At 54.2% G+C, this 26693-nt stretch overlaps 1 protein-coding gene across 8 annotated transcripts in view; it reads left to right on the forward strand.

Moving 5' to 3' along the window:
• The window catches only part of MYT1 (myelin transcription factor 1), a 93958-nt gene that overhangs the window by 49396 nt on the left and 17869 nt on the right, over positions 1–26693 (forward strand). For 7 of the 8 annotated variants that reach the window (XM_037982542.2, XM_037982544.2, XM_073014229.1 and 4 more), the window contains 11 exons: positions 648–678; positions 8167–8229; positions 8624–8871; positions 10629–11483; positions 14245–14379; positions 15149–15239; positions 16518–16631; positions 21282–21496; positions 23035–23240; positions 23929–24198; positions 25926–26080. In XM_037982542.2, the coding sequence (XP_037838470.2) occupies positions 648–678; positions 8167–8229; positions 8624–8871; positions 10629–11483; positions 14245–14379; positions 15149–15239; positions 16518–16631; positions 21282–21496; positions 23035–23240; positions 23929–24198; positions 25926–26080 (2383 nt within the window). The remainder of the gene's footprint in view (positions 1–647; positions 679–8166; positions 8230–8623; positions 8872–10628; positions 11484–14244; positions 14380–15148; positions 15240–16517; positions 16632–21281; positions 21497–23034; positions 23241–23928; positions 24199–25925; positions 26081–26693) is intronic. The other variant, XM_037982548.2, reaches the window with a different exon arrangement.

Consider the following 26693-nt stretch of genomic DNA (forward strand, 5'->3'; position numbering starts at 1 on the left):
TTCCCAGGAGATCAGTCTTGGTGCTGATGGGGAATAGGAGGTTGTTGGGTTGAACTGGAAGTGCAGTGGGAGGAGAGGGGGCCAAGGCCTTGCTCACTCTGCTAGGATCTGAGCCCCAGCCGCTGGCCAGACTTACCTCCCTGATCCGTGCAGGAGCTTCCTCTTGTGCCCAAGCATCTCAGGTGTTCCTGCCCTGGTCAGAGCCCCGTGCACCTTTGCAGCCACCACTGAAGGACCAGCCACTTGGTCCAGTTCTCTTCTCTGTCCAGCTTGATCTGGTGGTTTGTGTTTCTTGCCAAAAGCTGACTTCTATCTGCAATTAGAGAAAGAGATACCATCCCTGGCCCTGAGGTCCCAGAGAGCCTGTGTGAGGTGGAGCATCTGTCCCACTCTGCAAAACTGCTCAGGGGAGCTTCTGGGGCGAGCACCGGGCTGGAGGGAGCAGCTCACTCTGTTGACCTTGGAGGACTCTCTGGGAGGTCAGGAAAGGGTGAGGGCCCTGGGGAAACTGCTCAGGTCTCACTGAGATTGCCTCCACTTGTCCTTGGCAAACCTCTCGGCTGTTTAACTTAGTTTATGCTGTTAGGGCAATGAGTCTTTAAAATCACAATTCTCACATGTTTTCCCTGTTTCTCTCTTTTTCCCAGGACCCCCAGAGACCACAGCTGCAGACCTCAGGTAAGGAAGTCTTCCTGTTAGCACCAAGCATCGTCTATGTGCCTGTGACCCTGGAGATATCCTAAATGTCCCAAACGGGGTCTTCTTGGATTGACCAAACACCCCGGTGAGCCCCTGCTTTCCCTAAGGAGACTGCCTTTCTCCTGGCCACGTGTCCAGCTATCTTGGCCCCATCTCTGTCCGTTCTCACCTCTGTCCTGCCCCCATCATGTGGTGTCCCAGCATCATGGCGAGGACACGGATGTGCTCACACCTGGTCACCGAGAGGACCTGGACTGTTGCTGGGTCCCCCAACCAAAAACGAGCCGCTCTCTTAGCGGACTCTCACAAGAGCTTCTGTGTCAGATGGTTGGAGGCCCAGCTTGCGAATGAGATGAGAGAAGGGGATCTTCTACGTCCCGAGTCTTCCATTGGCTCGGGATGCAAACAGCAGTTCTGTGTGCTGATGACCTGGCTGGCTGAGCTCTGTGACCGTTTTCTTCCTGCTTCTTAGGGATACAGATTCCCAGGGCAGGGAGCATCTTATTGTCCAGCAAACCATTGAAGAGTGGATGCCAATCAGGAAAACGAGAGGACTGCAGAGTTCACTTTGTAAACCTTTTGCAGAGGTGGGACGGGAAGACAGTGTCCCTCCTCTGCTTGAGGCCCCATAACGTGGAGATGAACGGGGCAGGGCTACGGGAGGGAGTTGGGGTGCTGCAAGCCCCAGGCTCTGCGCCAGTCGCACATCACAGTCTTGATCTCTGGGAAGGTGATGGAAGCACTGCCTTGTGATGTTATTGTCCTGTTTGTGAAGTGGGGAAACGGAGACTCGGGGGTTAACCCTCCTCTAAGGCGCTGAATCACACGCGCTAACTGCTGGAAGGCCCACCCTGGGTAACAGGTGGGAGGGGTGGGGTGGAACCTCAGCCAAACCAGATCATGTGCCAGCACTTCCAGTCAGGTGTCCTCAGCAACCCACCGGGTGCTCCCCAGAACACAGTCCCCCGAAGCACAGGGGCCGGCTCCCTGGAAGGGAGACACTGTCTGCTTGGCCAGCCTGCTGAGGAAGCAGTGATTGCAATGGCAAGATGCTCAGAGGGGCCCTGAGAAAAGGGAAGAGGAGGTGCCACGTGGCAGTCACCCGGGGACACGGTGGAGACAAAGATGGAGGATAGTCCCAGGTGAGGGCACAGGAGTAGAGGAAACTCCAGGCTTTTGAGGAACAGATGGAGTGTGGAGGAAGTTGAAAAGGCAAATACAAGTGGCTGGGTGCTCTCTTGTAGATTTGAAATAGCGGAAGAAAAAATGACTGTCGAATAGATTTGTTTGTTTTGAAACGTTCTGAGAGGACCTGTCCAGCCTAAGTGAGGGGTTCTGTGAGCATTTGGATTTTGACACCCTCGTAACCAGCCTTGAGGTCTAACCTACATGCTTGGTAAGAGTAAGACCCTTGATCTTTTTAATGGAGAGACTCGGGGAAAACATGTTGACGTCTCGTGTTCCAACAGCAATTTCTTCACCAATTCTTCATTGCTGACAAGTGATGCTTAAAGTAAAATCAAACAAAGATTATGTTCCAAGGAATCGAATACACTCTGCACAGAAGGTACCATGCATTCCTGTGTTCTCAAACATCTGTTGGCCACACGCTCCACGTGGGCATGCCTGTGGCTCGTGCTGGCTGACTGTGTGCCCCAGCCATAGCGGGAGCATTTACACCACAGAAATGGGCTGATGATGTCTCCCCCTCCCAAAGACCTGTTTACCAGCACACCCTGGGCTCTGACTGGACGAGCAGATGAGACCTCTGTTCTGGTGGGGCCCACACTGTGGGTGGCAGAACAGGAAGCATGACCCACAGAGAACACGCACTGTTGTGGTCTGTGAGAGGAGCACCACGTCCTGTGTGCAGACCGTGGCACTGGATGAGCTCACGGACACAGAGTCACCTGTGGGGAACCCCTGCGTGCAGGACTTTCTCTGTGGATGAGGGACTTAGCACCCCATTGACTCAGAACTTCACGGCCTGCAGTGCCCCTAACCCCAGCTCTTCTCCCCACCAGCTCAGGCGGAGCTCCCGGGAAGACACTCCGTTGGCTGTTTACCAGGTGAACTGAGGAGAGGTTGGACTTGGCTCGAGTTGGACCCTGAGCTGCTGTTTCCGACCTTGGAGCCCACTGGGAGTTTCTGAGTGCCTGAGCGAAGAGGCAGTTTGATGACTTTTCCTCTCACCCAGTGGAAGAACAGATGACATTTCAGCTTGCATTTTTGCCTGGGTCCATCTGTTGTCACATGGCCTCAGACTGGCTCTGCTGGAGGCGAAGACTAGGGAAGGTGAGGGTTGGGGTTAGCATCTTTGAGACAGCAAGTCGCCAGCAACCCCGAGTTCAGGATCATCTCCACGTTCAGAGAGAGAACACATCTGTAGCTCACCCTTCCTCTTCTGGAGCCACTGGCCAACTCCCACCCAGATGACAGGAGGGAGTGGGGGATCTTCTACCTGCCCCAGGGGAGGGAGGGAAGGCAGGGAAGGCAGTGTCTTCAAAGGCTGTAGCTGAAGCACGGGGCTCCAGGCTGGGATTCGGCTCCTCTCCCGACTTGTCTTCTTTGAGGCCTACTTTTCAAGTTTCGGTCCCTCAGAGCTCTCATGCAGGGTGCCAGCTGAGGGGTGACTGTGAGCCACACCCTCTTCCCAGCCTCACGTGCGTCCTTTCCTCGCATCTCTGACACCAGCCCTAGTCAGAGCTGAGGAGTCAAGGCTGGGGAATTCCCTCCTCCCGGAGAAAAGAGGCTCAGGAGTCCTGGAGCCCTGGCCGTCTTCCTCTCCCTACAGCTCTGGCCCTGAGCACCCAGAGGACATCAGTAAATAAGAGCTGGGTGTGCTTGCAGGTGAACTGCAGGGCTGGCATCTGCTGGCATGGCACCCTTGGAGGCCCTGGCTGGGTCTCTTGTCCCCTCGGCTGTGGGGTGGGGAACAGGCATCTAAGGGGTTTCCAGCTTCCTGCCCCGGAGTGGCCTTGTCGGCTCCACGCACTTGGCTCACAGCCCTGTCTCACAGCCTCTGAGCTGGGGCGGGAAGGTGCGGGCCCACCTTTCTGGGGACCGGGACTCTTCGGAGCTGAGGGTGATGTGTTCGGGGCAGTTCGGTCCCCACAGCAGCTGTCACCTAATTACCTGATTAGCTCAGTGATTTCATCGACTGACTGGGACCTTAGCTTCGAGTCCCCAGTAACAAGGAGCTTTTTGTGAAAAGTCTCGAAGCTAGTTCTCCGAAGAGTGAAAGCAAGTGTGGGCCTGGATTTTAGAAGAGACTAGAGGCAGGGAGAGGTGGATGGCGGCAGCAGCAGCAACTCCCTCAGTTTGGAAAGGGAACCCGCAGTAAGTGTGGCGTGCCCTCCCTCTCTCCCTCTTCCTCCCTCTTCCCCTCCTTTCCCGCCTGGGTTCCTTCTTCCCTCCTCCCTCCTTCCTTCCCTCCCTTTCTGTCTTCTTTTTAACACACTGAAAGCACCACCCTGGAAGGCTGCAGAGAACGTCCCATGAGCACTCCCCCACCCCATGGCTGCTGTTGAGTTGGGTGATACGGTGAGGTCTGGATTCTACTGACAGTTCTCCCTGAGGTGGTCAGGGAGGGTGGCCTGCAAGGCCATTGGGCCCCACAGTTGTCTGCAGTCAGGCCTGTGGTCAGTCGAATTAGAAACGATCAGAGGTGTCTGGATAGAGGCTGGGGATGGTGTTCTTTTCTCTGGGTCCCAGGTGTGGGGGTGTCAGCCCTTTCCTTCTTCCCTGGGTCCCAGGTGTGGGGGTGTCAGCCCTTTCCTTCTTCCCTGGGTCCCAGGTGTGGGGGTGTCAGCCCTTTCCTTCCTCCCTTCACAGGCTCTGGAAGATGTGCTTGGGTTTTGGAAAGAGCTCAGACTCACAATGTCAATCCTGTTAAAAACAAGGTCTTCCGATGCAAAAATCCTCAATGAAATACTGGCAAACCGAATCCAGCAGCACATCAAAAAGCTTATCCACCATGATCAAGTGGGCTTCATCTCTGGGATGCAAGGCTGGTTCAATATACACAAATCAATAAACGTAATCCAGCATATAAACAGAACCAAAGACAAAAACCACATGATTATCTCAATAGATGCAGAAAAGGCCTTTGACAAAATTCAACAGCCCTTCATGCTAAAAACTCTCAATAAATTCGGTATTGATGGAACGTATCTCAAAATAATGAGAGCTATTTATGACAAACCCACAGCCAATATCATACTGAATGGGCAAAAACTGGAAAAATTCCCTTTGAAAAGTGGCACAAGACAGGGATGCCCTCTCTCACCACTCCTATTCAACATAGTGTTGGAAGTTCTGGCTAGGGCAATCAGGCAAGAGAAAGAAATAAAGAGTATTCAGTTAGGAGAAGAAGAAGTCAAATTTTCCCTGTTTGCAGAGGATATGATTATATATTTAGAAAACCCCATCATCTCAGCCCAAAATCTCCTTAAGCTGATGAGCAACTTCAGCAAAGTCTCAGGATACAAAATCAATGTGCAAAAATCACAAGCAATCTTATACACCAGTAAGAGACAAACAGAGAGCCAAATTATGAATGAACTTCCATTCACAATTGCTTCAAAGAGAATAAAATACCTAGGAATCTAACTTACAAGGGATGTAAGGACCTCTTCGAGGAGAACTACAAACCATTGCTCAGTGAAATAAAAGAGGACACAAACAAATGGAAAAACATACCATGCTCATGGATAGGAAGAATTAATATCGTGAAAATGGCCATACTGCCCAAGGTAATTTATAGATTCAATGCCATCCCCATCAAACTACCAAGTGCTTTCTTCACAGAATTGGAAAAAACTGCTTTAAAGTTCATATGGAACCAAAAAAGAGCCTGCATTGCCAAGACAATCCTAAGTCAAAAGAAGAAAGCTGGAGGCATCACACTACCTGACTTCAAACTATACTACAAGGCTACAGTAACCAAAACAGCATGGTACTGGTACCAAAACAGAGATATAGACCAATGGAACAGAACAGAGCCCTCAGAAATAATACCACACATCTACAGCCATCTGATCTTTGACAAACGTGACAAAAACAAGAAATGGGGAAAGGATTCCCTATTTAATAAATAGTGCTGGGAAAATTGGCTAGCCATAAGCAGAAAGCTGAAACTGGATCCTTTCCTTACTCCTTATGCAAAAATTAATTCAAGGTGGATTAGAGACTTAAATGTTAGACCTAATACCATAAAAACCCTAGAAGAAAACCTAGGCAATATCATTCAGGACATAGGCATGGGCAAGGACTTCATGTTTAAAACACCAAAAGCAACGGCAACAAAAGCCAAAATTGACAAATGGGATCTAATTAAACTAAAGAGCTTCTGCACAGCAAAAGAAACTACCATCAGAGTGAACAGGCAACCTACAGAATGGGAGAAAATTTTTGCAATCTACTCATCTGACAAAAGGCTAATATCCGGAACCTATAAAGAACTCAATCAAATTTACAAGAAAAAAACAACTCCATCAAAAAGTGGGCAAAGGATATGAACAGACATTTCTCAAAAGAAGACATGCATACAGCCAACAGACACATGAAAAAATGCTCATCATCACTGGCCATCAGAGAAATGCAAATCAAAACCACAATGAGATACCATCTCACACCAGTTAGAATGGCGATCATTAAAAAGTCAGGAAACAACAGGTGCTGGAGAGGATGTGGAGAAATAGGAACACTTTTACACTGTTGGTGGGATTGTAAACTAGTTCAACCATTGTGGAAAACGGTGTGGTGATTCCTCAAGGATCTAGAACTAGAAATACCATATGACCCAGCCATCCCATTACTGGGTATATACCCAAAGGATTATAAATTATGCTGCTATAAAGACACATGCACACGTATGTTTATTGTGGCACTATTCACAATAGCAAAGACTTGGAATCAACCCAAATGTCCATCAGTGACAGACTGGATTAAGAAAATGTGGCACATATACACCATGGAATACTATGCAGCCATAAAAAAGGATGAGTTCGTGTCCTTTCTAGGGACATGGGTGCAGCTGGAAACCATCATTCTCAGCAAACTATCGCAAGAACAGAAAACCAAACACCACATGTTCTCACTCATAGGTGGGAACTGAACAATGAGATCACGTGGACATGGGAAGGGGAACATCATACTCTGGGGCATATTATGGGGAGTGGGGGGAGGGGTGGCATTGGGAGTTATAACTGATGTAAACGACGAGTTGATGGGTGCAGCACACCAACATGGCACAAGTATACATATGTAACAAACCTGCACGTTGTGCACATGTACCCTAGAACTTAAAGTATTTTATATATATATATATATATAAAATAACAAAAACAAAACAAAACAAAACAAAACAAAACAAAACAAAACAAGGTCTTCCCATCTTGGCCAGGAAAGCCTCTGTCTTCCCACAAGGAGTGCAGGCCTGCCCCTCCCACCTGCCTTAGGCGACTTGGCGCAGGCATCTGGGTCTTACAATGGCTGCTCCTTGTAGTCCTTGAGCCGTGGATGCATCCGACAGCCCGCAAGAGCCTGATATGTGGTGAACTCTGGCCTCACACTCCACACCGGCCCCTTTGGCCCCGAGGCTGCTGTGGGAGCTGTGGTCCTGCTGCCACGGTGGTTGGCATAGTCAGTACTCATGCTCAGAAGCTTCCAGAGCTTCCTGCTGGTTTGGTTATATTGGGAGACAGATGATGGTTAAGGAAGAGGAACTCCTGGGTGTCCTGCCTTGTGCTTGCCAACCCTGGGGTGAGAGATGCAGGAGGGTCAGTATCACCCCCTCCCCAAACTGCCGTTCTTAGCCCAAGAGTCTTCCACCGAGGCAGACCCTGTCAGCTCCTGGTTCATTGGCCCTCCTGGCTTCTTTTCCCTATGTGGAAGCTGGGACTCACACCAGCTACAGGCACTGGTGGAATCTTCACCACTGCCTTTGGCTTGGGCCACAGATTCCTTTCTGCCTGTCAGACCTGGCTCAGTTTGCTGGGGCACGAAGGTCACAGCTGGCAGGGAATGCAGAGACTGTTGCCGCCGATGGCCATAGGTCTTATAGCATTATGATGGGCACAGTGAATGCCAACTTCTGTGCTTTGGACTTGGGCCCTCTTTAGAGAGGGGTACTGTGTTCAGGGCACCTCAGAGTATCTTGTGTCCAAGCTCCTGGAAACCTGGTGGCAGCTGGTGGAATGCCTGCCGTAGGGAGCGGTCTGGGAGACTCTGGCGTTAGAAGCCTTGCTCTTACGTATAAACAGTCTTTAACTGAACACTTGTAAAACTGTAACGAGCCATTCATTTATTTGAATGGGGTGAGTTATTAATTTTCAGCAAACTGCAAGCAGCCGTTCTGAGATGAATCGTTTGGAGAGAGTCTGCTCCCCAGGGTGAAGGTCTGCGATGGGCCCTGAGGTCTGAACCCATCGCCTGATGTGACCTCGCCTTTTTCTTTCCCCTCAGCTGCCCCACCCCGGGATGCACTGGCTCAGGACACGTCCGGGGCAAGTACTCCAGGCACCGAAGGTAAGAGGACCCTTGGATCTCACAGAGCTTCCTGGGAAGCAGATTTGGAGGCCCCCCACTGCCCGCCCAACTCTGTTCTAGGCCCTTTTGCAGATGGAGAACTTTCCATCTTTTTCCACGGCTCCTGAGGCCAGGCTGCTGACCCTTCTGCAGGGCAGCGACCTCCCACTCTAGCCTGGAGGCCCGTGTGGCCATGGGCACGCCCTGTGGGGAAAGACAGACCACCTGACCTCCCAGCGCTGCACTGTGGTTTTCTTGTCTGAGTCCCCTGCAAGAACTGGATGAGTCTGTAGGGGAGGGAGGGAGGGAGGACCCTCGGGAGCGGCGTGTGGGGTGGCTGAGGCCTCTCGTGGCCCTAGCCTGGCCCTCTCCACTGCCTACTCCTCCTTCCCAGTTTACAGAGCTGCCCCCTGGCCAAGAAGAGGAAGCTGGAGGGCGCTGAGGCTGAGCACCTGGTGTCCAAGAGGAAGTCGCACCCCCTGAAGCTGGCTCTGGACGAGGGCTATGGTGTGGACAGCGACGGCAGTGAGGACACCGAGGTGAAGGACGCCTCTGTTTCGGATGAATCGGAAGGAACTCTGGAGGGGGCCGAGGCTGAGACGTCAGGACAGGAGGAGATTCATCGCCCCGAGCCAGCTGAAGGTGCTTTGTCGCTCTTTCTTCCCCGAATAAAGGGTGCTTAGTGTGGCCCTGGAGAATTGCAGCCTGTGAGCGGGGAGGGGCTCACTCTGAGCGAGAGAAAGCTCTTCCTGAGAACAAGGCATGTCTTGTCCCAACATGTGCTGGGCTTCCTGGGAGAGAGGTCTGCCCGTGGTGTTTATGGGCCTGTGGTGTGTGTGTGTGTGAACACTGTGTGTGTAGGAGGGAGGCAGGGCAGACACAGACACGCGGCTGGTGTGTGTGTGTGTGTGTGCAGTTGTAGCATGTTTCGGCAGGTGTCTGCATGTATATGAGAGACAGACAAGGCTGTGTCTCTGTGTGTCTGTACGTGGGGAAGGGAGGGTCTTAGACTGGCCCTCTGGGAGACCTGCCTGGGGGCATGGGTGAGACGTCTGCTTTCCCCTGTGGCACTCACAGGCAGATGCTGAGGAAACACCTCAGGTTGAGTTCAGGTGATTGAGGACCAGGTGGGGCCTCTGAAAATGGGGTGCCCGGGGAAGCCAAGACGGGAAGGAGGAAAGCAGATGAGTCCCCCATTTCCTTGGGGGGTCTACCAGGACTGCCATGTTGGGGCACCGAGCCCTTGGCGGAAGTGGGTGAAGCAGGTGCTTTGGCCCCTGGGTTCCAGAGGGAGGGGTCTGTACCCCTGAGAGCCCTGGCAGATCTGTAGAGAACTGGGGTCAGACGAGGCCCAAGGTCCGCTCCCCCTGCCATCCCCACCACCCACCCAACACTCCCCAAGCTTCTGCAATGGGGAAGGGTCTGAGATGGATTTTAGAAGCAAAGCCAGAGAGGGTCCTCAGCCCCAGCTCCCTTGGGGGGCTCTGGAGTGAGTGAATCAACATAGTCCTAGATCGCAGGGAGAAGAGACGCAGATTTTCCTGCTTTCTTATCAAGAAGGGCGTCTGGAGTTGAGGCATCATCCTGGGCTTGGACTTTCCCCTCCGAAGTGGGTGGATGGCAGGGCCTGTTCCTACCACTGTGGGACGTGCTGGCCCAGGCGTCCTTGCTGACAACCCTACGGGGCCTGCATGTGGTGAGCACCTACCATATCTTAGTTTTGTTTTGTTTTTGTTTCGAGAGAGTCTCACTCTGTTGCCCAGGCTGGAGTGCAGGGGCACGATCTTTATTTACTGCAATCTCCTCCTCCCGGGTTCAAGGAATAGCTGGGACTATAGGCGTGCACCACCATGCCCAGCTCATTTTTGTATTTTTAGTAGAGACAAGGTTTCGCCATTTTGGCCAGGCTGGTCTTGAACTCCTGACCTCAGGTGATCCGCCTGCCTCGGCCTCCCCAAGTGCTGGGATTACAGGCATGAGCCACCATGCCCATTCTTATTTACTGCTTTTCAATTATGAAACAATTATTATTTTTAAAAATCTGACTTGCTGCTTAAGCTCCATTGTATACAGTGCAGGTTGATCTGATTCGGAAAGTAAACGTGATGAGAGAGGAACGTTAAGGAAAAGTATCCAAGTAATTCTTAGTTTAGAAAATACATCAGTGGCCCATGACCTGCCTCCTGAAGTATGTTCACCATGATTTCTGGATTCAGGCAGAAGGGTTGACAGAAAGTCCATACCAAATCCCCACTTCGGGAGTTTCGTGTTTCCGCTTGGCTCCCGTGTAAAGAGTGAGTGGTAGGTCAGGTGGAGGGGTGGTGGGTGTGTTGGGGACTGGAGACCTGGAGTCTTCCCACATGCTCTCTGGCCCCCATGTTGATTTTGATTTTGTGCAGGAAGGAGCCCCATCAAGTCCCATTTTGGATCCAACCCCACTGGCTCCTCCAAGGGCAGCTATAGCAGTTACCAGGGAATCATCGCCACTTCTCTCCTGAACTTGGGTCAAATTGCTGAAGAGACTCTGGCGGCCAAGCCAGGCCCTGGCGTTGTGCACCTGCTTCAGGAGGCCACAGAGGGAGCTGCCAGCGAGGAGGGTGAAAAGGGCCTCTTCATCCAGCCAGAGGATGCCGAGGAGGTCGTAGAAGTCACCACCGAACGCTGCCAGGACCTGTGTCCCCAGTCCCTGGAGGATGCAGCCAGTGAGGAGTCCAGCAAGCAGAAAGGCATCCTGAGTCACGAAGAGGAGGATGAAGAGGAGGAGGAGGAGGAGGAAGAGGAGGAGGAAGAGGATGAAGAAGAGGAAGAGGAAGAGGACGAGGAAGAGGAGGAGGAAGAGGATGAGGAGGAGGAAGAGGAGGAGGAGGAGGAGGAGGAAGAGGCAGCTCCTGATGTGATCTTTCAGGAGGACACCTCTCAAACCTCTGCCCAGAAGGCACCTGAGCTCCAGGGCCCAGAACCACCCAGTCCCAAGCCTGAGTACTCTGTTATTGTGGAGGTCCGCTCGGATGATGACAAGGACGAGGACACCCACTCCCAGAAGTCAACAGTCACTGACGAGTCGGAGATGCATGACATGATGACCCGGGGAAACCTGGGCCTTCTGGAGCAGGCCATTGCCCTGAAGGCTGAACAGGTGCGCACGGTCTGTGAGCCGGGCTGCCCGCCCGCCGAGCAGAGCCAGCTGGGCCTGGGAGAGCCAGGGAAGGCAGCAAAGGCCCTGGACACTGTTCGGAAGAGCTACTACAGTAAAGGTAGGGGTCAGGGGTGGCCTGGCCCTGCAGACTCATCCTTTCACCCCTGCCCCAGTGTACAAATGCAGGCTGAGAGCCCTTCTAGGACAGGAGGCTGGGAGATGGCAGAAAAGCAGACAAAAGGACAGATACATGACACAGACTGTGGTCAGATACTGAGCAAATGGGTTCCCACACTGCTTTACAGAGCAATCATAGAGTGGAGACGTGTGAGAAAGAACCAGGTGGGAGAGAGGAGGTGGGAGGGACAGTGACCCACCCACAGTGACTGGTCACAGCAGCATCTGGGATCCGGAGAGGGTGCGGACTGTCCTGTCCCTTCCACCCAACTCACACTTGTGGCAGGGATTGTGCTATGACAGAACCCGCTGTTTGCTACAGCCATGCTGGGTCCTCCTGATCCTCTCGTGGGGTGGAGCCCAGCAGGCAGAGGTGAGGGGTGCCCTCCTCAGAGGAAGCAGCCTGCCGCTGGCTCTGCATCTGCTCTGGGTTTGGCTCTAAAGTGTGCAGGGTATAGGGGAGGCATCCGCTGACCACACTGAGTGGCTGATGTTGAGGTGAGGACAGACAAGGAGGGCTGCTTGGAGGGGCTTGGGACTGGGCTGACATGTTTGGGGAGCAGCTGGGAGCCTGGAGTGCTGAGCTCTGAGGACGAATCCTGAGTGAATGGTTGCAGCCTTCACTGTTACTGGGGTGTCAGGGTTTGGACAGCAGGCTGGCTCTGCCCTGCTGACTGCCCATCTCAGATTCCTCCTTGGGACAGGGGCCTGGGGAGCAGGGCTGGCCAGGGGCTGCTCCCTCAGTGAGCCATGCCAGGGAGGTCAGGCCTTGGACAGGTCAGCTTTGGCTCACCCGGCCTGGTGCAGAGAGGTACGCACCTGGGCACTTGGCCTCTCTTCTCCTAGGACGAGGGACCTGCCCGACCTCAGCCTATTTTTTCCCCACGTCTAGTCCTGCGTCTCTTCTCCAGGTGGACAGGGCGGTGGGAGTTCGTGGCACTGTTCCGATGAGTGCCCCCAGGAAGGGTTAGCTGAGACCAGGGAGGGGCAGATCTTCCGATGAGTGCCCCCAGGAAGGGGGCGGTGGGAGTTCGTGGCACTGTTCCGATGAGTGCCCCCAGGAAGGGTTAGCTGAGACCAGGGAGGGGCAGATAAGGAGAGAGAACTGGGATGGGAGGTAACTCAGGTGCTGGAGCCAGGAACCAAAAATGCAGGAGACACAGACTCAAGGCCAACCCTGGGAAGACGCACTTGGCTCATGGGAGAGGCAGACCTGAGCAAGACATAATTCAAGGGGCATGATAGGCAGATCAGTGGAGACATGAGGGCCATATTTTCTGGGAACACCCAGGCTTATGAGACAAGCCCAGGGGAAAGATACTAAGGGACACAGGTGGGGATATGGTTTCAGGGTGAGATGGACCCCAGGCTTTGAGGGGACACCCTTTAGGGCAACCCAGATGGTGGGACAGCTCTTTGGGGACCCAGATTTAAGTCAGCACCGTCATGCTCCAGCCTTGTGGGGCCATGGGCACAAAGAGACACAGGCTAAAGGTGAGACTTAGGGACAGGTGTTAAGGGCCTGGTGTGGTTACTAGCCTGGGTGTGGTGTGCTTGGGCCACACAGATCAGCGCAGAATTGGGTGGGACACGTATGAGGAACAGAGACACCAGGTGACAGCCCCAGGCCAGGTTTTCAAGGGTCTCAGACCTGTGGGACAGACACAGGGGGACCCAGAGGCAAGGTGTCCTGCCTTCAGGAATAGATTTTCAGTGCGTGGACCCAAAGGGACACAGTCCCGGGTGACACAGGTGGCCAAGCTGAGAACACCAGGCAGTGCCGGGCTGGGCTGTGAGTGTGTGTGCAATGTGAACGTGTAGCAGGATAGAGACGAGACTGGGACTGGTTCCAAGGGACTCGTGTGGGGACCCAGATGCTGCGAGAATTCTGAATGGAGGCTGTGGGACGGGGCGGCAAGCCCAGGAGGCAGGTGTTGGGCACGGGTTTGGAAGCCCCTCAGGACCCCGCTGCCTGTCCACGTGGGTGGAAGTCTGACTTCCTGCTCCTTTGAGCTGGGGGCAGCAGAGCCCACCGTGGGGGCCTCCCCCTCTGGAGTGGGAGTTCTGAGTTTGGCTCTGTGACCTCTGCACCCTCCCAAAGGGGACAGCTCGTCCAAAGGTGTTTCACTGAGACGTCAGCTCTGCTCTGAGGGTCCTCTGTGCTCCTGCCGGTCCCTGCACTCTGTAGTGACCAGCCTGATCCTGCAGAGTCTAGATGAGGTCAATAACAGATGTGGGTTTAAATTTCCGCCCAGACGTATGTTAGTCATGCAGCCTTGGACAAGTTTCTTAGCTCCTTCGTCCTCCTCGTTTTGTCAAATTCCAAGGATATCTCCTGGCAGGAATGTTGCCAAACGCCTTGACCTCTCTAGGTCTAGGAGACCCATGAGACCTCCGCACTGTCAGAGGAGAGAGGAAAGAGGACTCCAGCTGCCATCTGGGTGGTTCTCCTTAAAACACTGCACAAACCGCTATTTGGGATGGTCAGGGCAGTATCAGGGCTTTTGCACACAGGTAGCCAGTGTGGGCTGGTTTCTTCAGGGTCACCTGACTGTCCAGCCCCAGTCCCTGTTCAAGCTCATGGGCAGTGTTGCCTCTCTTCTCTCTGGACAGCCAGAGAGAGGGGTCCTGAGCTACCCCTGCCCCGTCTCTGCTCACCACCCAGCTTCCGGGCTCTAACTGATGTGACTTGTGTGTTTTAGATCCTTCAAGAGCTGAGAAGCGTGAGATCAAGTGTCCAACACCAGGCTGTGATGGCACTGGCCACGTTACCGGGTTGTACCCTCACCACCGCAGCCTTTCTGGCTGTCCCCACAAGGATAGGATCCCCCCAGAGAGTGAGTAGCTCTGTGCAGCGTTAGCCCTAACTCTGAAGCTCAGGCTGCCTCTGTGGTGTTTGGGTGGTAACCTGCCCCTTTGGTTTGTTCAGATGCTCATCCTTACATCTCCCCGCCTCCCCCCACAAACGGCCTTAGCCCAAACTTGAGCCCTTTGAGGCTGGGGCCCTGCAACCAGCCCATTTGTCTACCTAGAGACGCCAGTCGGGGTCAGAGCCCATAGTCACAGATCGATGGGAGGGGACAGGCCAGTGCCAGCCACGCTGGGAAGGGAGAGGTCTTCTTGCAGCAACCTCTGTGCTCCGAAGGCTTGGGAAGCAAATACTTCTTCTAATTTTTAGGCTAGAAGCAGTAATTGTGAAAATTAAATTTAGAGGAGCAAACCACAGAATGAGAGGTTTTAAAGCTGAGTCTGGTTTCTGCCGCAGGAGGGAGGGACCACAGTGGTGGTGGGGGGTGTGCCCTGATCACACTGAGGGTGGGGGGAGCGTGCCCTGATCACACTGAGGGTGGGGGGTTAGGGAGGGACCACAGTGGTGGGGGGGGTGTGCCCTGATCACGCTGAGGGTGGGGGGTTACGTCTGCAGGCTCTTGGGGGCTGGAGCTGCCCTGCGTTGCTGCCCTAATTTGCTGTGTCCCCCAGCCGCACAGCAAGCAGCAGCCTTTGGACAGGGCTCCTGCCTCCTCCTCAGCCTGTGCTCCCCACTCAGCTGGTGCTCCCCAGATTCTCTGACAGCCTTGGCTCCCTCCATCCCTGGTTCTCTTACAGTCTTAGCCATGCATGAGAACGTGCTGAAGTGCCCCACTCCCGGCTGCACAGGCCAGGGCCATGTGAACAGCAACCGCAACACGCACAGAAGGTACTTGGACTGAACTGGGCCAGGGTGGGCGCCGGGGGGGGCCCCATGTGTGGGAGGGCACCTGGGTTAGGCCTGTGTGTCCCGGTCTGGGCCTTGGGCCCGTGACCTGGGACAGGGCTCTGGCCCTGTGGGCTGCCCTTCTCCCTGCCTGCTGCCCTCAGGAGTGGGTATAAGGTCAGGGCACACCTGGGCTGTGAGGGCCCTTTGGGCAGAGCAGCAACTGGAGGTGCAGTCACCTCGTGGGGTTGCTGCCTTGACCCCTATGAGCTGGGGGTCTCAAGAGAGCAGGGGGCGGCCTGTGGAGGAGCGAGCAATGCACCCTCTGTGAAGAGAGGTACAATGACCATGTGGAGAGCCAGGTGAATGCTTGTGTCCTGCCCACATTCAGAAAACCTCTGCACACTGGCTCTTGCTCCTGCGTGGAAAGGGCAGACACGAACAGTAACCTCGGCAGGCCAGGACTGTACTCTGGGCTGCTTTGTGGCAGTTCTGAGGCCCAGGTGGAAGTGAAGCTTGCCAACCGCCCTCGAGGTATAGTTGTTGACGCGTCTTCTATGGCAAGGGGGTCTACTCCCCCAGCCTTACCCAAAGTGTCATGGGTGGCCATGGCCTTGGTGGCATATGCCTTTGCCCCAGCATATGCTCAGCTGAAGGGACTGCCAGAGCTTTTGAGGCCACTTCCTTTGAAGAGAGGCCAATTCCCCTTACGTCACCTCCCCGGCTGGCTGCAGGGCTGGCGCTGGTGCTCACAGTTGACTTAATTCTGACAGAGGAAGCTGCTGCCTCCGTGTCTTAGGCTTACCTGGGCCTGAGTCATCCAGGGTCAGTGCCCAGGTTGTGGTCCAAGTGGGGCCCTGGGCTGCCCAGGGCAGCTGGCGGAACAAGAGCCAGAGACGGCTGCAGAATCCAGCCCTGGAAGCTGGGAAGGGAGAGGACGAGGGGAGGGGAAGGCCTGTCACCCGGACCCATGCAGGGGAGGCAGCTTTGCCCAGAGCTTTCAAGGCCTTTAGGGTATATTTCATCTTTGTGTGTCATTGGCATAGAATGTTCCACAACAGAAACTGACTAGGCAGCTTGTACTTTGAGGGCTAAAGAACAGAGTCAGAGAGAAAACCCCTGCCCTGCAGAATGACAGGATTATTCCCGGCTCTGGCTTCTTGCACACCTGGAGTCCTCACATCTGAATGACCTTGCCGTGAGACGCCCACACACGCAGTCACCCAGGACAGGACAGGCGTGGAGGGGAGGCTCAGATATCCCTCCTCTTCCTTCCTCTAGTTTGTCTGGGTGTCCCATTGCTGCCGCCGAAAAATTAGCCAAATCCCATGAGAAGCAGCAGCCGCAGACAGGAGATCCTTCCAAGAGTAGCTCCAATTCTGATCGGATCCTCAGGTGAGTGAGATGAGCTGCAGAACTGAAGAGGCTGCCTCCCAAATGCCTGCAGGGGGCTTCTTAGTCTCCTGCAGGCTGTGCGTGCACATGTGTGAGTGCACGTGTGAGTGCTTGTGAGTGCATGTGTGTGAGTGCACGTGTGTGAGTGCATGTGTGAGTGCTTGTGAGTGAGTGCTTGAGTGTATGTGTGTGTGTGAGTGCACGTGTGTGAGTGCATGTGAGTGCATGTGTGTGAGTGCTTGAGTGTATGTGTGTGTGTGTGAGTGCGCGTGTGCGAGCACTTGTGTGTGTGAGTGCATGTCTGAATGTACGTGTGTGAGTGCACGTGTGTCAGTGCCTGTGAGTGTACATGAGTGTACATGAGTGCATGTGAGTGCTTGTGAGTGTACATGTGTGGGTGCACGTGTGTGAGTGCGAGTATACGTGTGTGAGTGCATGAGTGCACAGGTGTGGGTGTACGTGTGTGAGCATGTGTGAGAGTGCATGTGTGTGACTGCATGTGAGTGGGAATGTACGTGAGTGCACGTGTGTGCGTGTGAGTGTACATGTGTGAGTGCGTGAGTGCGTGTGTGAGTGTACATGTGTGAGTGCGTGTGTGAGCACATGTGTGTGAGTGTATGTGCGTGCACGTGTGAGTGCACGTGTGTGGGTGTACATGTGTGAGTGAATGGGTGTGAGTGCATGAGTGCTTGTGTACATGTGTGAGTCCATGTGTGTGTGCGTGTGCTTGTGAGTGTGCATGCGTGAGTGCACGTGTGTGAGTGCGTGTGAGTGTACGTGTGTGAGTGCACGTGTGTGTGTGAGTGCACGTGTGTGAGTCCACATGTGTGCGTGAGTGTATGAGTCTACATGCACATGTGAGTGTATGTGTGTGAGTGCATGTGAGTGTGTGTGCGTGTGTGAGTGCACATGAGTGCACATGTGTGAGTGCGTGTGATTGTATGTGTGTGAGTGCATGTGTGTGAGTGCATGTGTGTGAGTGCACATGTATGTGCATGTGTGTGAGTGCGTGAGTGTACGTGTGAGTGTACGTGTGAGTGTACATGTGAGTGCACGTGTGTGAGTGCACGTGAGTGTACATGTGTGAATGCACGTGAGTGCGTGTGAGTGTAGGTGTGTGAGTGCACGTGTGTGAGTGCTTGTGAGTACATGTGTGAGTGCATGGGTGTGAGTGCATGCAAGTGCATGTGTGTGAGTGCACGTGTGTGAGTGTGTGTGTGCTTGTGAGTGTACGTGTGTGAGTGCATGTGTGTGAGTGCATGTGAGTGTACGTGTGTGCGTGCATGGGTGCGAGTGCATGCAAGTGCATGTGTGTGAGTGCACGTGTGTGAGTGGATGTGTGTGAGTGCACGTGTGTGAGTGCGTGTGTGCCTGCATGTGTGTGACTGCACGTGTGTGAGTGCATGTGTGCCTGCATGTGTGTGACTGCACTGTGTGAGTGCGTGTGTGCCTGCATGTGTGTGACTGCACGTGTGTGACTGCACGTGCAGGAGTGTGCACATGCCCCGGGCTGCCCAGGAGCAGGACTGTGGGGCAGTTTTGGGGCCACACAGGACAGAGTCTCATGTCTGACACGTTCGCCAGTGCCTCAGCCAAAGCACAAACTCCCGCACAGCTGCCTCTGCCCTGGACATGGTGCTCTGCCTCCTCAGAGTCGTCTAATGTGACCACTTGAGGCTCCTTGGGAATTCGTTTGTGGAGATGCTGGTCCTGTCTGGAGAGAGTAGACTGCACCAGCCGAGGACCACGGACGTCCAGGAAGCACCATGAGCCACTAACCCTTGGCCATTCTGCCTGCCCCTCCCCGACCCCAGGGATAGACCCCAAGTCAAGGAGGAGGGGTGGGTGCAGGCTTTGCTCCCCCGAGGGCTTTGTGGCCCCTGAGGTTCTGAGATTGCAGTAGGTGTGTGTGAGCGTGTGGAGCGTGTGTGTGCCTGTTCACACGCCTGTTTGTGTTTGCATATGTGCCAGTATGTTTACATGAGCGTGTGAGTCCATGTGTGTGTGCACGTGTAGATTTGGCTTTCATCACTAAGGATCTTTCAGAATGCATCCCATTAGTGTCCCCTCCTTCCATGTGGCTCTAAGAAGTAAGTGCCACAGATAAGGCCAGAGGCTCAGAGAGTTGCCCAAGGCCACCCTGCCCATCCTGCCTGGCTTCAGAGTCTCTCCTCTGTGGGGCTGAGTCCTTGGACCGTGGTACCCACTGTTGAAGAGGACACTTCCACTGCTCCTGTCTTCACCTGCAGACACACTGCTCCCCCATTCCCTGAGGAACTAGAACTCACACACTCCTCCTCCCCAGCTCTGACCCCTGTTCCATATCTTTCTCACCAAACAAGAGTGTAGGAGACCCCAGCTGGGGTGAGTGTGAATGACTGCATAGCCCCTTCCACTGTCTGCCTCCTTTCGGGGCCCACCTGACCCCAGCCCTTCCTGGCACGTAATTGGAAAAGTCCCAGCCAGATGATCTTGGCTGCTCACCTTGGCTGTGTCATACCCAGGCCCTTCCCTGGCCTGCTCCAGAGGGTTCCTCTGAAGGTGCGATCCCCACACGGGGGATCTCTGGGCCGAGGACAGAGACTCGCCTTCCTGCTCTATGGGCATGCTTGCCAGCCCACACACAGGCACCTTCAGCCCTGTAGGTCCCAGCAGGCTGCTTTTCCACCAGCTGGCTCTCACAATGGTTTGAAGATGCTTTTTCCTCTATCTTATTTGCTGTTCCCTCCAGCTTCCTGTCAGTTGCAAATTCAATCCTTTCCCTCTTTGATCTAAATCACCGATAAAATGTCAAACCACAGATTTGGCCCCCGTGTGAGGCCAGGCAGGGGTGTCAAACAGGTTCCAACTTCGGAGACTGCGCTCCCTGGGACTATGACCTCAGTTTGTTCGCTTATAAAAGTAGGAAAACAAACTAAGTCGCTCATGAGGCTCAAGTGACTCTGCCGCCCTCAGCCCCTGTGAACACTCACTGAACGCTAGAGACTGTGGCTAGGGTGCAGGAGGCCTCCCATCAGGCTCTGTTGATTCTGTCTAGCCCACATTTCTGGTTGTCGAACTTTGGGGTGTGAGGACAGGCTTTGCCAAACTTTGTTGGCATTGCGGACAATAAGTGCACAGATTCTGACTGAAGCCTTGGCCAAGGAAGCCATCAACAGTGGTACCAATGTTAACTTTATTATTATTATTATTATTTCTAGTGACAGAGTCGTACTCTGTTGCTCAGGCTGGAGTGCAGTGGTTTCAATCATAACTCACTGTAACCTCAAACTCCTGGTCTCAAGTGATCCTCCCACCTCAGCCTCCTGAGTAGCTAGGAATACAGGTGCGCCACCATGCCTGGCTATTTTTACGTGTAATTTTTTTTGTAGAGAGGGTCTCACTACGTTGCCTAAGCTGGTTTCTTACTGTTGGCTTCAAGAGACCTGCCTTGGCCTCCCAAAGTGCTTGGATTATAGACATAAGCCACCACACCTGACCCAATGTTAAGTTTAAAGTTAGTTTTTTCCCTCCTGGCCTCACTCTTGTAACTCTTCTATCTGCCATTGGGGCCAGGGTCCATCCTGTGGCTCCCACCCTTCTTGGAGAAGGAGAACGCACCCGAGTCCTGGTAGTGTTCAGTTCTTCCAGGCCCATCAGAGCTGGTCACAGTTGCAGGACTGGCCTGGCGGTCCTCTGTGCTGGGCTCTGTTCTTAGTCCACACTTAAGTTCTCGTAGCACCCAGCACCTTAGAGGCTGTCATTGTCAGCTCCTTCTTAATTCCACCGATTGCACATTTTCCAGACTGAAGTCACTGCTTGGTCCAGACAGGAGCAAAGAAAGCCATGGCTGCTTGCTGGGACCTCCTCTTCTCTGAGCTGCCAGGTTCAGAAGCCCCTCTGTGCCTGTGTGGGCACCGGCGTCTACCACCAGTCTTCCTGCCTCCTGTGCCTTCTATGCCAGTTTCTTCATGCCATCTTTTGTGCATGTAAAATCCTGAAGTCTTCCAAGAGCATTAGTGGCAGTGAACTGAGTGCTCACAGTAGCTTTTCCGTGTCTGTTATTAATGCTTCCAGCAGTTCTTGAGGGTTCACCTCAACACAGCTTTAAGAAGAGGGCAGCTGAGGGCTGAGTCCCTGGCTGAACGAAGAAGGGTCAGGCCTGGCCCTGAGACCACTCCTCAGAAATGTACCTGATACAACTAGTGTCTCCTGTAGATTCCTCAACTTCCTCCTTGCTGGGGAGTTCTAGCTTATTCTGCCTTGGAGTGTCTTGCTGTTGTCCTGGGCTCTGCTACTGTTTGCCCTCTGCCCGGTACTCACTCCAGTTGTAGCTGAGCTGTTTGAAACCTGCTCTCCTACGTTCTGGGGAAAATCTCGGGCCCTCCTCTAGCTGATGCTGTCAGCCGGACAGGCATTGATTCTTTGAGGGCCCTGTTGCTTCCTTCCTGCAGGCAATTCTTCGTGGGCCTGCTCTGGGAGCCCTTGGTCCTGGGAGGTGGAACTGCCTAGCTTTAATGGTGGAATATGCAGGGGGAGTATCTCCCCGAGTCTCCTTCCTCAGCAGACGCTGTGAGGCCCCTGCCTGGGCTGTGGATTGGGGTTGGGGAGGGCGGCATGGCATCCCCGGGTCCCATCTCACTGGCTGTGCATCCCTGTACTGCACCCCAGGCCTATGTGCTTCGTGAAGCAGCTCGAGGTCCCTCCATATGGGAGCTACCGGCCCAACGTGGCCCCTACCACGCCCAGGGCCAACTTGGCCAAGGAGCTGGAGAAGTTCTCCAAGGTCACCTTTGACTACGCAAGTTTCGATGCTCAGGTTTTTGGCAAACGCATGCTTGCCCCAAAGATTCAGACCAGCGAAACCTCACCTAAAGCCTTTCAATGTAAGTTGGGGAGAATTGTTGTTTCTCTTCCGTGTTGCTCCTGGGAGGGGCAGGATTCAAGGGGCAGTGGAGGAGGGACCGTCTCAAGGAGCTCCTAGGGAGGGACTCTCTACCCTCGTGAGGGGACCACGATGCAGGCTGGAGGTCTTAGCTGTCCCAGTGGGCACTGTGGTGGCTTTCTCGGGGCCTGCATCTCACTCCTGCTGCCACCTTCATGTTCACCATTAACATTTATGTGTCTCCTAATTATTTGTGAAACAAAACCCAGATCTGTTATGAGTGTGTGTGTCCAAAGACTTCAGAGCAACTCCACTAACATGGTTCACCCTGGGAGACCCCACTCTCCCCACTGTCCTCGTGCTACCTGTTTAATCCCAATGCAGCCGGGCGTCCATTTCCCAGCACTGCCTCTGGGGAGGGTCAGGCTGTGGGCTGGGTGGGGCCAGATGACTGCGGGGCTGCGCCCAGTGCCCTGGCGGGAAGCCACTGGTCTCCTGGTGGGGACCGTCTTACTGGATACAATGTGTTATTTGTGACATTAGTGACAAATTTTCTGGGTAATTGTACTGACAAAAATCATTCCTACAAATCTTTCAGAACAATCCTTTCTGTCTTGTCTTGTCACTTACGTCCTAGTTTGTGGAATAAGCTCATTAGCCCTGAAATGCATGCGGAATGGAAAAGCATTCGGTGCACACGAGACTGGGAGGGGCGTTTTGTGGCAGATGCTGTCAGCCCGAAACATGACAGTGACGAGTTTCCTACATGAGAATAATATAAGTACTGATTGCTGCAGCCCCAGTGGGGTGTGAGCCTCTCCTCCTAACTTTGGCAGAGCCTGCTCGTTAGGGTGGAGGACTTCCTGCCTCCGGGCACACACGCCTGCTTGGATGAGGGAATGCAACGGTACCAGTGGAGAGGGGACCACACGATCAGCTTTCCAATATATCTAGACCTTTCTGGATATACTGGTGACATCGTGATTGCCGAGAACATCGTGCACGAGAGTGATTTTGTGGCTACAGTACAATTACTAGAAAAGATAACATTCCGTGCCTTCATTCGCCATGTTCATTTGAGCAGTAATGTTACTTTTTTGAGGCAGTGATGGTTACTGGGGACACCAAGTCAGCCTAAATATGGGTACACTCTTTTGAGATGATGTCACAAAGTTTTCCTATTTGGGCGATACGGCACACTCATCCTATTTACAGAACGCTTCAGTTTCTGATAGACAAGTTATTTTTGTTTGAAGTATCAGGGCTGCTGGAATGTCTTGGAGGCTTTTATTCTTTTTGCCCAAATTTTCACTGAGCCAGAAACGAGACTGTCTCCTCAGTCCCCTAGAGGAGGGTGGGTGGGAATGAGGTGTGTGAGGACATGGGACTGGGATGGGCGGCCAAGCCCCTGGCCCACCTCGACATAGCTGTGCCCTGGGCCCTCGAATCGCTCCCAAAGTCCCCCCTCCCCACTGACTTGTCTGCATTGCTGCCTCTTTTCAAGTTGTGTATCAGCCTGGTGTTGTTCCCTTTTTGCAGCCAAACCTTTCCCAAAGGCCTCTTCCCCCAGGCACAGCCCCTCCAGTAGTTATGTGAGGAGCACTTCATCCTCTTCTGCAGGCTTTGACTACTCACACGATGCCGAGGCTGCACACATGGCTGCCACTGCCATCCTGAACCTCTCCACACGCTGCTGGGAGATGCCTGAGAACCTCAGCACGAAGCCACAGGACCTCCCCAGCAAGGTCAGTGCGTCCGCCTTTCTTGGGAGGGGTGAGTTGGTGGAATTTGCAGTCAGGCCCACCTGTTGTCCACACAAAATGTCCCTAGGAATGGCTCCTGTCTAGCTGGCAATTCTCATTCTTTACTTTTTCTCCCTCCTGGCCATGGCCCCAAGGACCGCAGAGCTTGGATGGGTCCACCAAGAGAACCTGGTATACTGAGCGAAGGGGGACCGAGGGCTGTGAGCACAAGTTCCCACGTGTCGCCCCCTCTGACTGTGAGGCTGTGCACACACGGTGCGCCCACGTGTCTCCCTCTGAGCCTGAGGGTGGTGCACACACATTCCCAGGTGTCTCCTTCTGAGTCCAGGGCAGTGCACGTGCCCTGTTCACACGTGTTTTCTGCAGAGTCTTGTGGTTACTGACACACTCTCCTTGCTCAGAGGACTTGGTCCTGCCCGTGTTTATGACATGTCCTGAGGGACTGGTTTTTGTGCTGTTGGGAGGCAAGAGGAATTGCAGGGCCTCCTTCATGGGAAATCAGGAAATGGCAGTTGGATTTTTCCCCTCTCGCTGCCTGTCTATCCGTGTTGTTCTGCTTCCTTCTATGGGAACCAGTGTTCCGGACCCTGTACATTTGATTAAAATGTACCAGAAGGCACACACGGGAAGGGGCTGGAATCGCTAACAGATTTCACCTTTGCAATTGCAGTCTGTGGATATTGAGGTAGATGAAAATGGAACCCTGGACTTGAGCATGCACAAACACCGCAAGCGAGAACAGGTTTTCCCCAGCAGCAGCAGCTGCAGCAGCAGCCCCGGTGTGAAGTCTCCTGACACCTCCCAGCGCCAGAGCAGCACCAGCGCCCCCAGCAGCTCCATGACCTCTCCCCAGTCCAGCCAGGCCTCCCGCCAGGACGAGTGGGACCGGCCCCTGGACTACACCAAGCCTAGCCGCCTGAGAGAGGAGGAGCCTGAGGAGGTGGGTGCAGGCGCCTGGGCAGTCAGGAGGCTGCTTGCCCTGCCTGAGGTTGTTGTAATGTTGGCTTTTCAAGGAAGCTCCTCCTCACAGGTTCTGGCCGAGCCTCGGGGGAGACACCCTTTTCGTGAAGGGTCCTTCATCTTCTGAGCGGCTGGGACTCGGGGGCCCACCCTCTGGGTGGGATTTTCAGCAGCAGGGCCATGCTGTGCCCTTGTCTGTCAAGAAGGAGGTGGTCTTATCACCCCTGTGGAGCGTGGCGGCCAGTACCAACGCGGGCACTCTGGAGGCATGGGGAGGAGAAAGGCGTCTTTCAGATCCCATGAGTTGACTGGGGAAGAGCTCAGGTTTCTTGGGTTTTGAGCCTCCCACCACCATGGGCTTAGGATCGCCCATGGTGGGTGGTGCCAGGTCCCTGAGACCGGGACCAACCTGGTGTGGCTGTTAGAACTGTGATCTGGGAAGCAGGGGATCCTTCCCTTTTTAGTTATTCCTTAAAACATGTGAAAGAAGAGCCCTCAGAGGCTAATTCTGGGCTTTTCCCGAGGAGGTGTGTGTCCTGAAGAGAAAAGTCCAGCTCTGAGGGCAGCCCAGGGTCCAGGTGGCAGCAGCGGCGTGTGTGAGACTAGCAGGCCCCTCTCTCTCTCCCTCTCCTTCCCCTCCCCTAAAGCCCCTCAGGAGGTGGAAGGGGTCCCTGTGGAAGGAGCAGGGCCAGACCCTCAAGGAGGAATGAGGGAGGTGGGGCTAGGCCCCTATGAAGGGTGGGGGCTGGATCAGGCCCCCTCCATAATCCAGCCTCAGTGGGGAGCCAGACTTCCTCACTGGCTCCCACACCACCCTCAGGTTGCCCCATTTTATAGAGGAGGAGCCTGGGAACCCACAACAAGGTCTGATTGTCCGAAGACTGTTATTATGCTGGGCCGTGGGCTTCAAGGGCATTTCCTCATTTGACCCCCAAAAACCCGTGAGGGACTGCTGTTATCTCAAGTTTGAAAGAGTGGCACCTGGGCCCTAGGAGCCTGAGCCACCTGCCTGGGACACATGCGAGTGCCTGTCAGGACTGGAATTTGAGCTCTGGTTACAGCATCCTGCAGAATGTTGGCCTTCTGACCCTTCATGGACCCCTGGCCCCTCCGTGGGGGAGACTGTGCCCTGCTTACCTGGGTCCACAGCACTGAGCCGCCATACCCAGCATTCATTTTGAAGCCTTTATCAAGTACCTGCCATGGTCAAGGCATCGCACTGGTGGGCGTGTCGGGCCAGGTGGTTTCAAGACCACTGCAATGATCGTAATTTGTATATTATTACCTTCGTTGTGCCATCTCATCTTCATGGCATTTCAGTAACACTTATTTAGTGCCTACTGTCTGTTGAGTGCCATCCCTGGCTCTGAAGGGACAGTATCCTGATGTTTACACTGTGGAGTGACGTGGTGGAGGGGACCCACACACCTGAGGCCAGGGAGGGTGTCAGGAGCTGCCACACTGGGCAGCACCAGGCCTTCTAATTTCTAGGGCAACCCAGGAGCTCTGGCTGAAGTGGGGGAGGGATCCGGCCCCTCGGGCGTGTTGTCTTCTGTGTTTTGCTGGGGAGTTAAGTCTTCCTCCTTTATCCAGAAGACAGGAGACTCCAGGCACTGTCCTGAAGGGTTCCTCTCCCTCGCCCACTGGGTTGGGCGCCCAGGCCTCCCCGCCAGCCGGTTAAAACATCTCCCTGCTGGTTTTTTGCAGTCAGAGCCAGCAGCCCATTCTTTTGCTTCTTCTGAAGCAGATGACCAGGAAGTGTCGGAAGAGAATTTTGAGGAGCGGAAGTATCCGGGGGAAGTCACCCTGACCAACTTTAAGCTGAAGTTTCTCTCCAAGGACATAAAGAAGGAGCTGCTCACGTGAGTCCCTGCTTTGGCTGGCACAGCTCCTAGGAGACCCTCTGTGGCCTGGGGAGGAACAGGCCCCGGTCCTGACCCATGACGAGTGGGTCTGCTCAGGCTTCCTCCGACCTGTCCTGACCACCTTGATCCGGGCAGCCTGCGACAGGAGCCAGAGCAGTCCGAGGTTTCCCAACACCTCTGCGCTGTGGTTGGCTTTTCTGCAATCTTCTAAAAGTGATTAAGAACAAAGCAATTCCCTGGCCAAGCTCACCAAGCAGGACAGAGCAGAGCAGGGGCAGAGTGGAGGAGAGTTCCTCAGAGAGCTCCACTGGAAGCCCTCGGGGCAACCAGATGCCCAGCCCTCTCCCTGAGGCCGCAGCTGGGCATGTTCTGCCCAGGGCTCCGTGGCCAAGGCCTGGAATGTACTGCTTTAGGGCTCACCACCCTCAACTCTGTCATGCTGACTGGCCCGGATGCTGTGTGTCTGAGCTGCTCCGCACAGGGCTGGAACAGTCAAAGTTGCTGATGGATAATGGTCAGATGTCAGTGACCTTCAGGTCAGCCTTCATTGCCAGCCACCTCTCCTAGGGGACTATGAGAGGCTGTGCCTGGCACCTGATCCACAGGTGAT

This window comes from Chlorocebus sabaeus, unplaced genomic scaffold (genome assembly GCF_047675955.1).
Source record: "Chlorocebus sabaeus isolate Y175 unplaced genomic scaffold, mChlSab1.0.hap1 unalloc_scaffold_501, whole genome shotgun sequence".
NCBI classification, from domain to species: domain Eukaryota; kingdom Metazoa; phylum Chordata; class Mammalia; order Primates; family Cercopithecidae; genus Chlorocebus; species Chlorocebus sabaeus.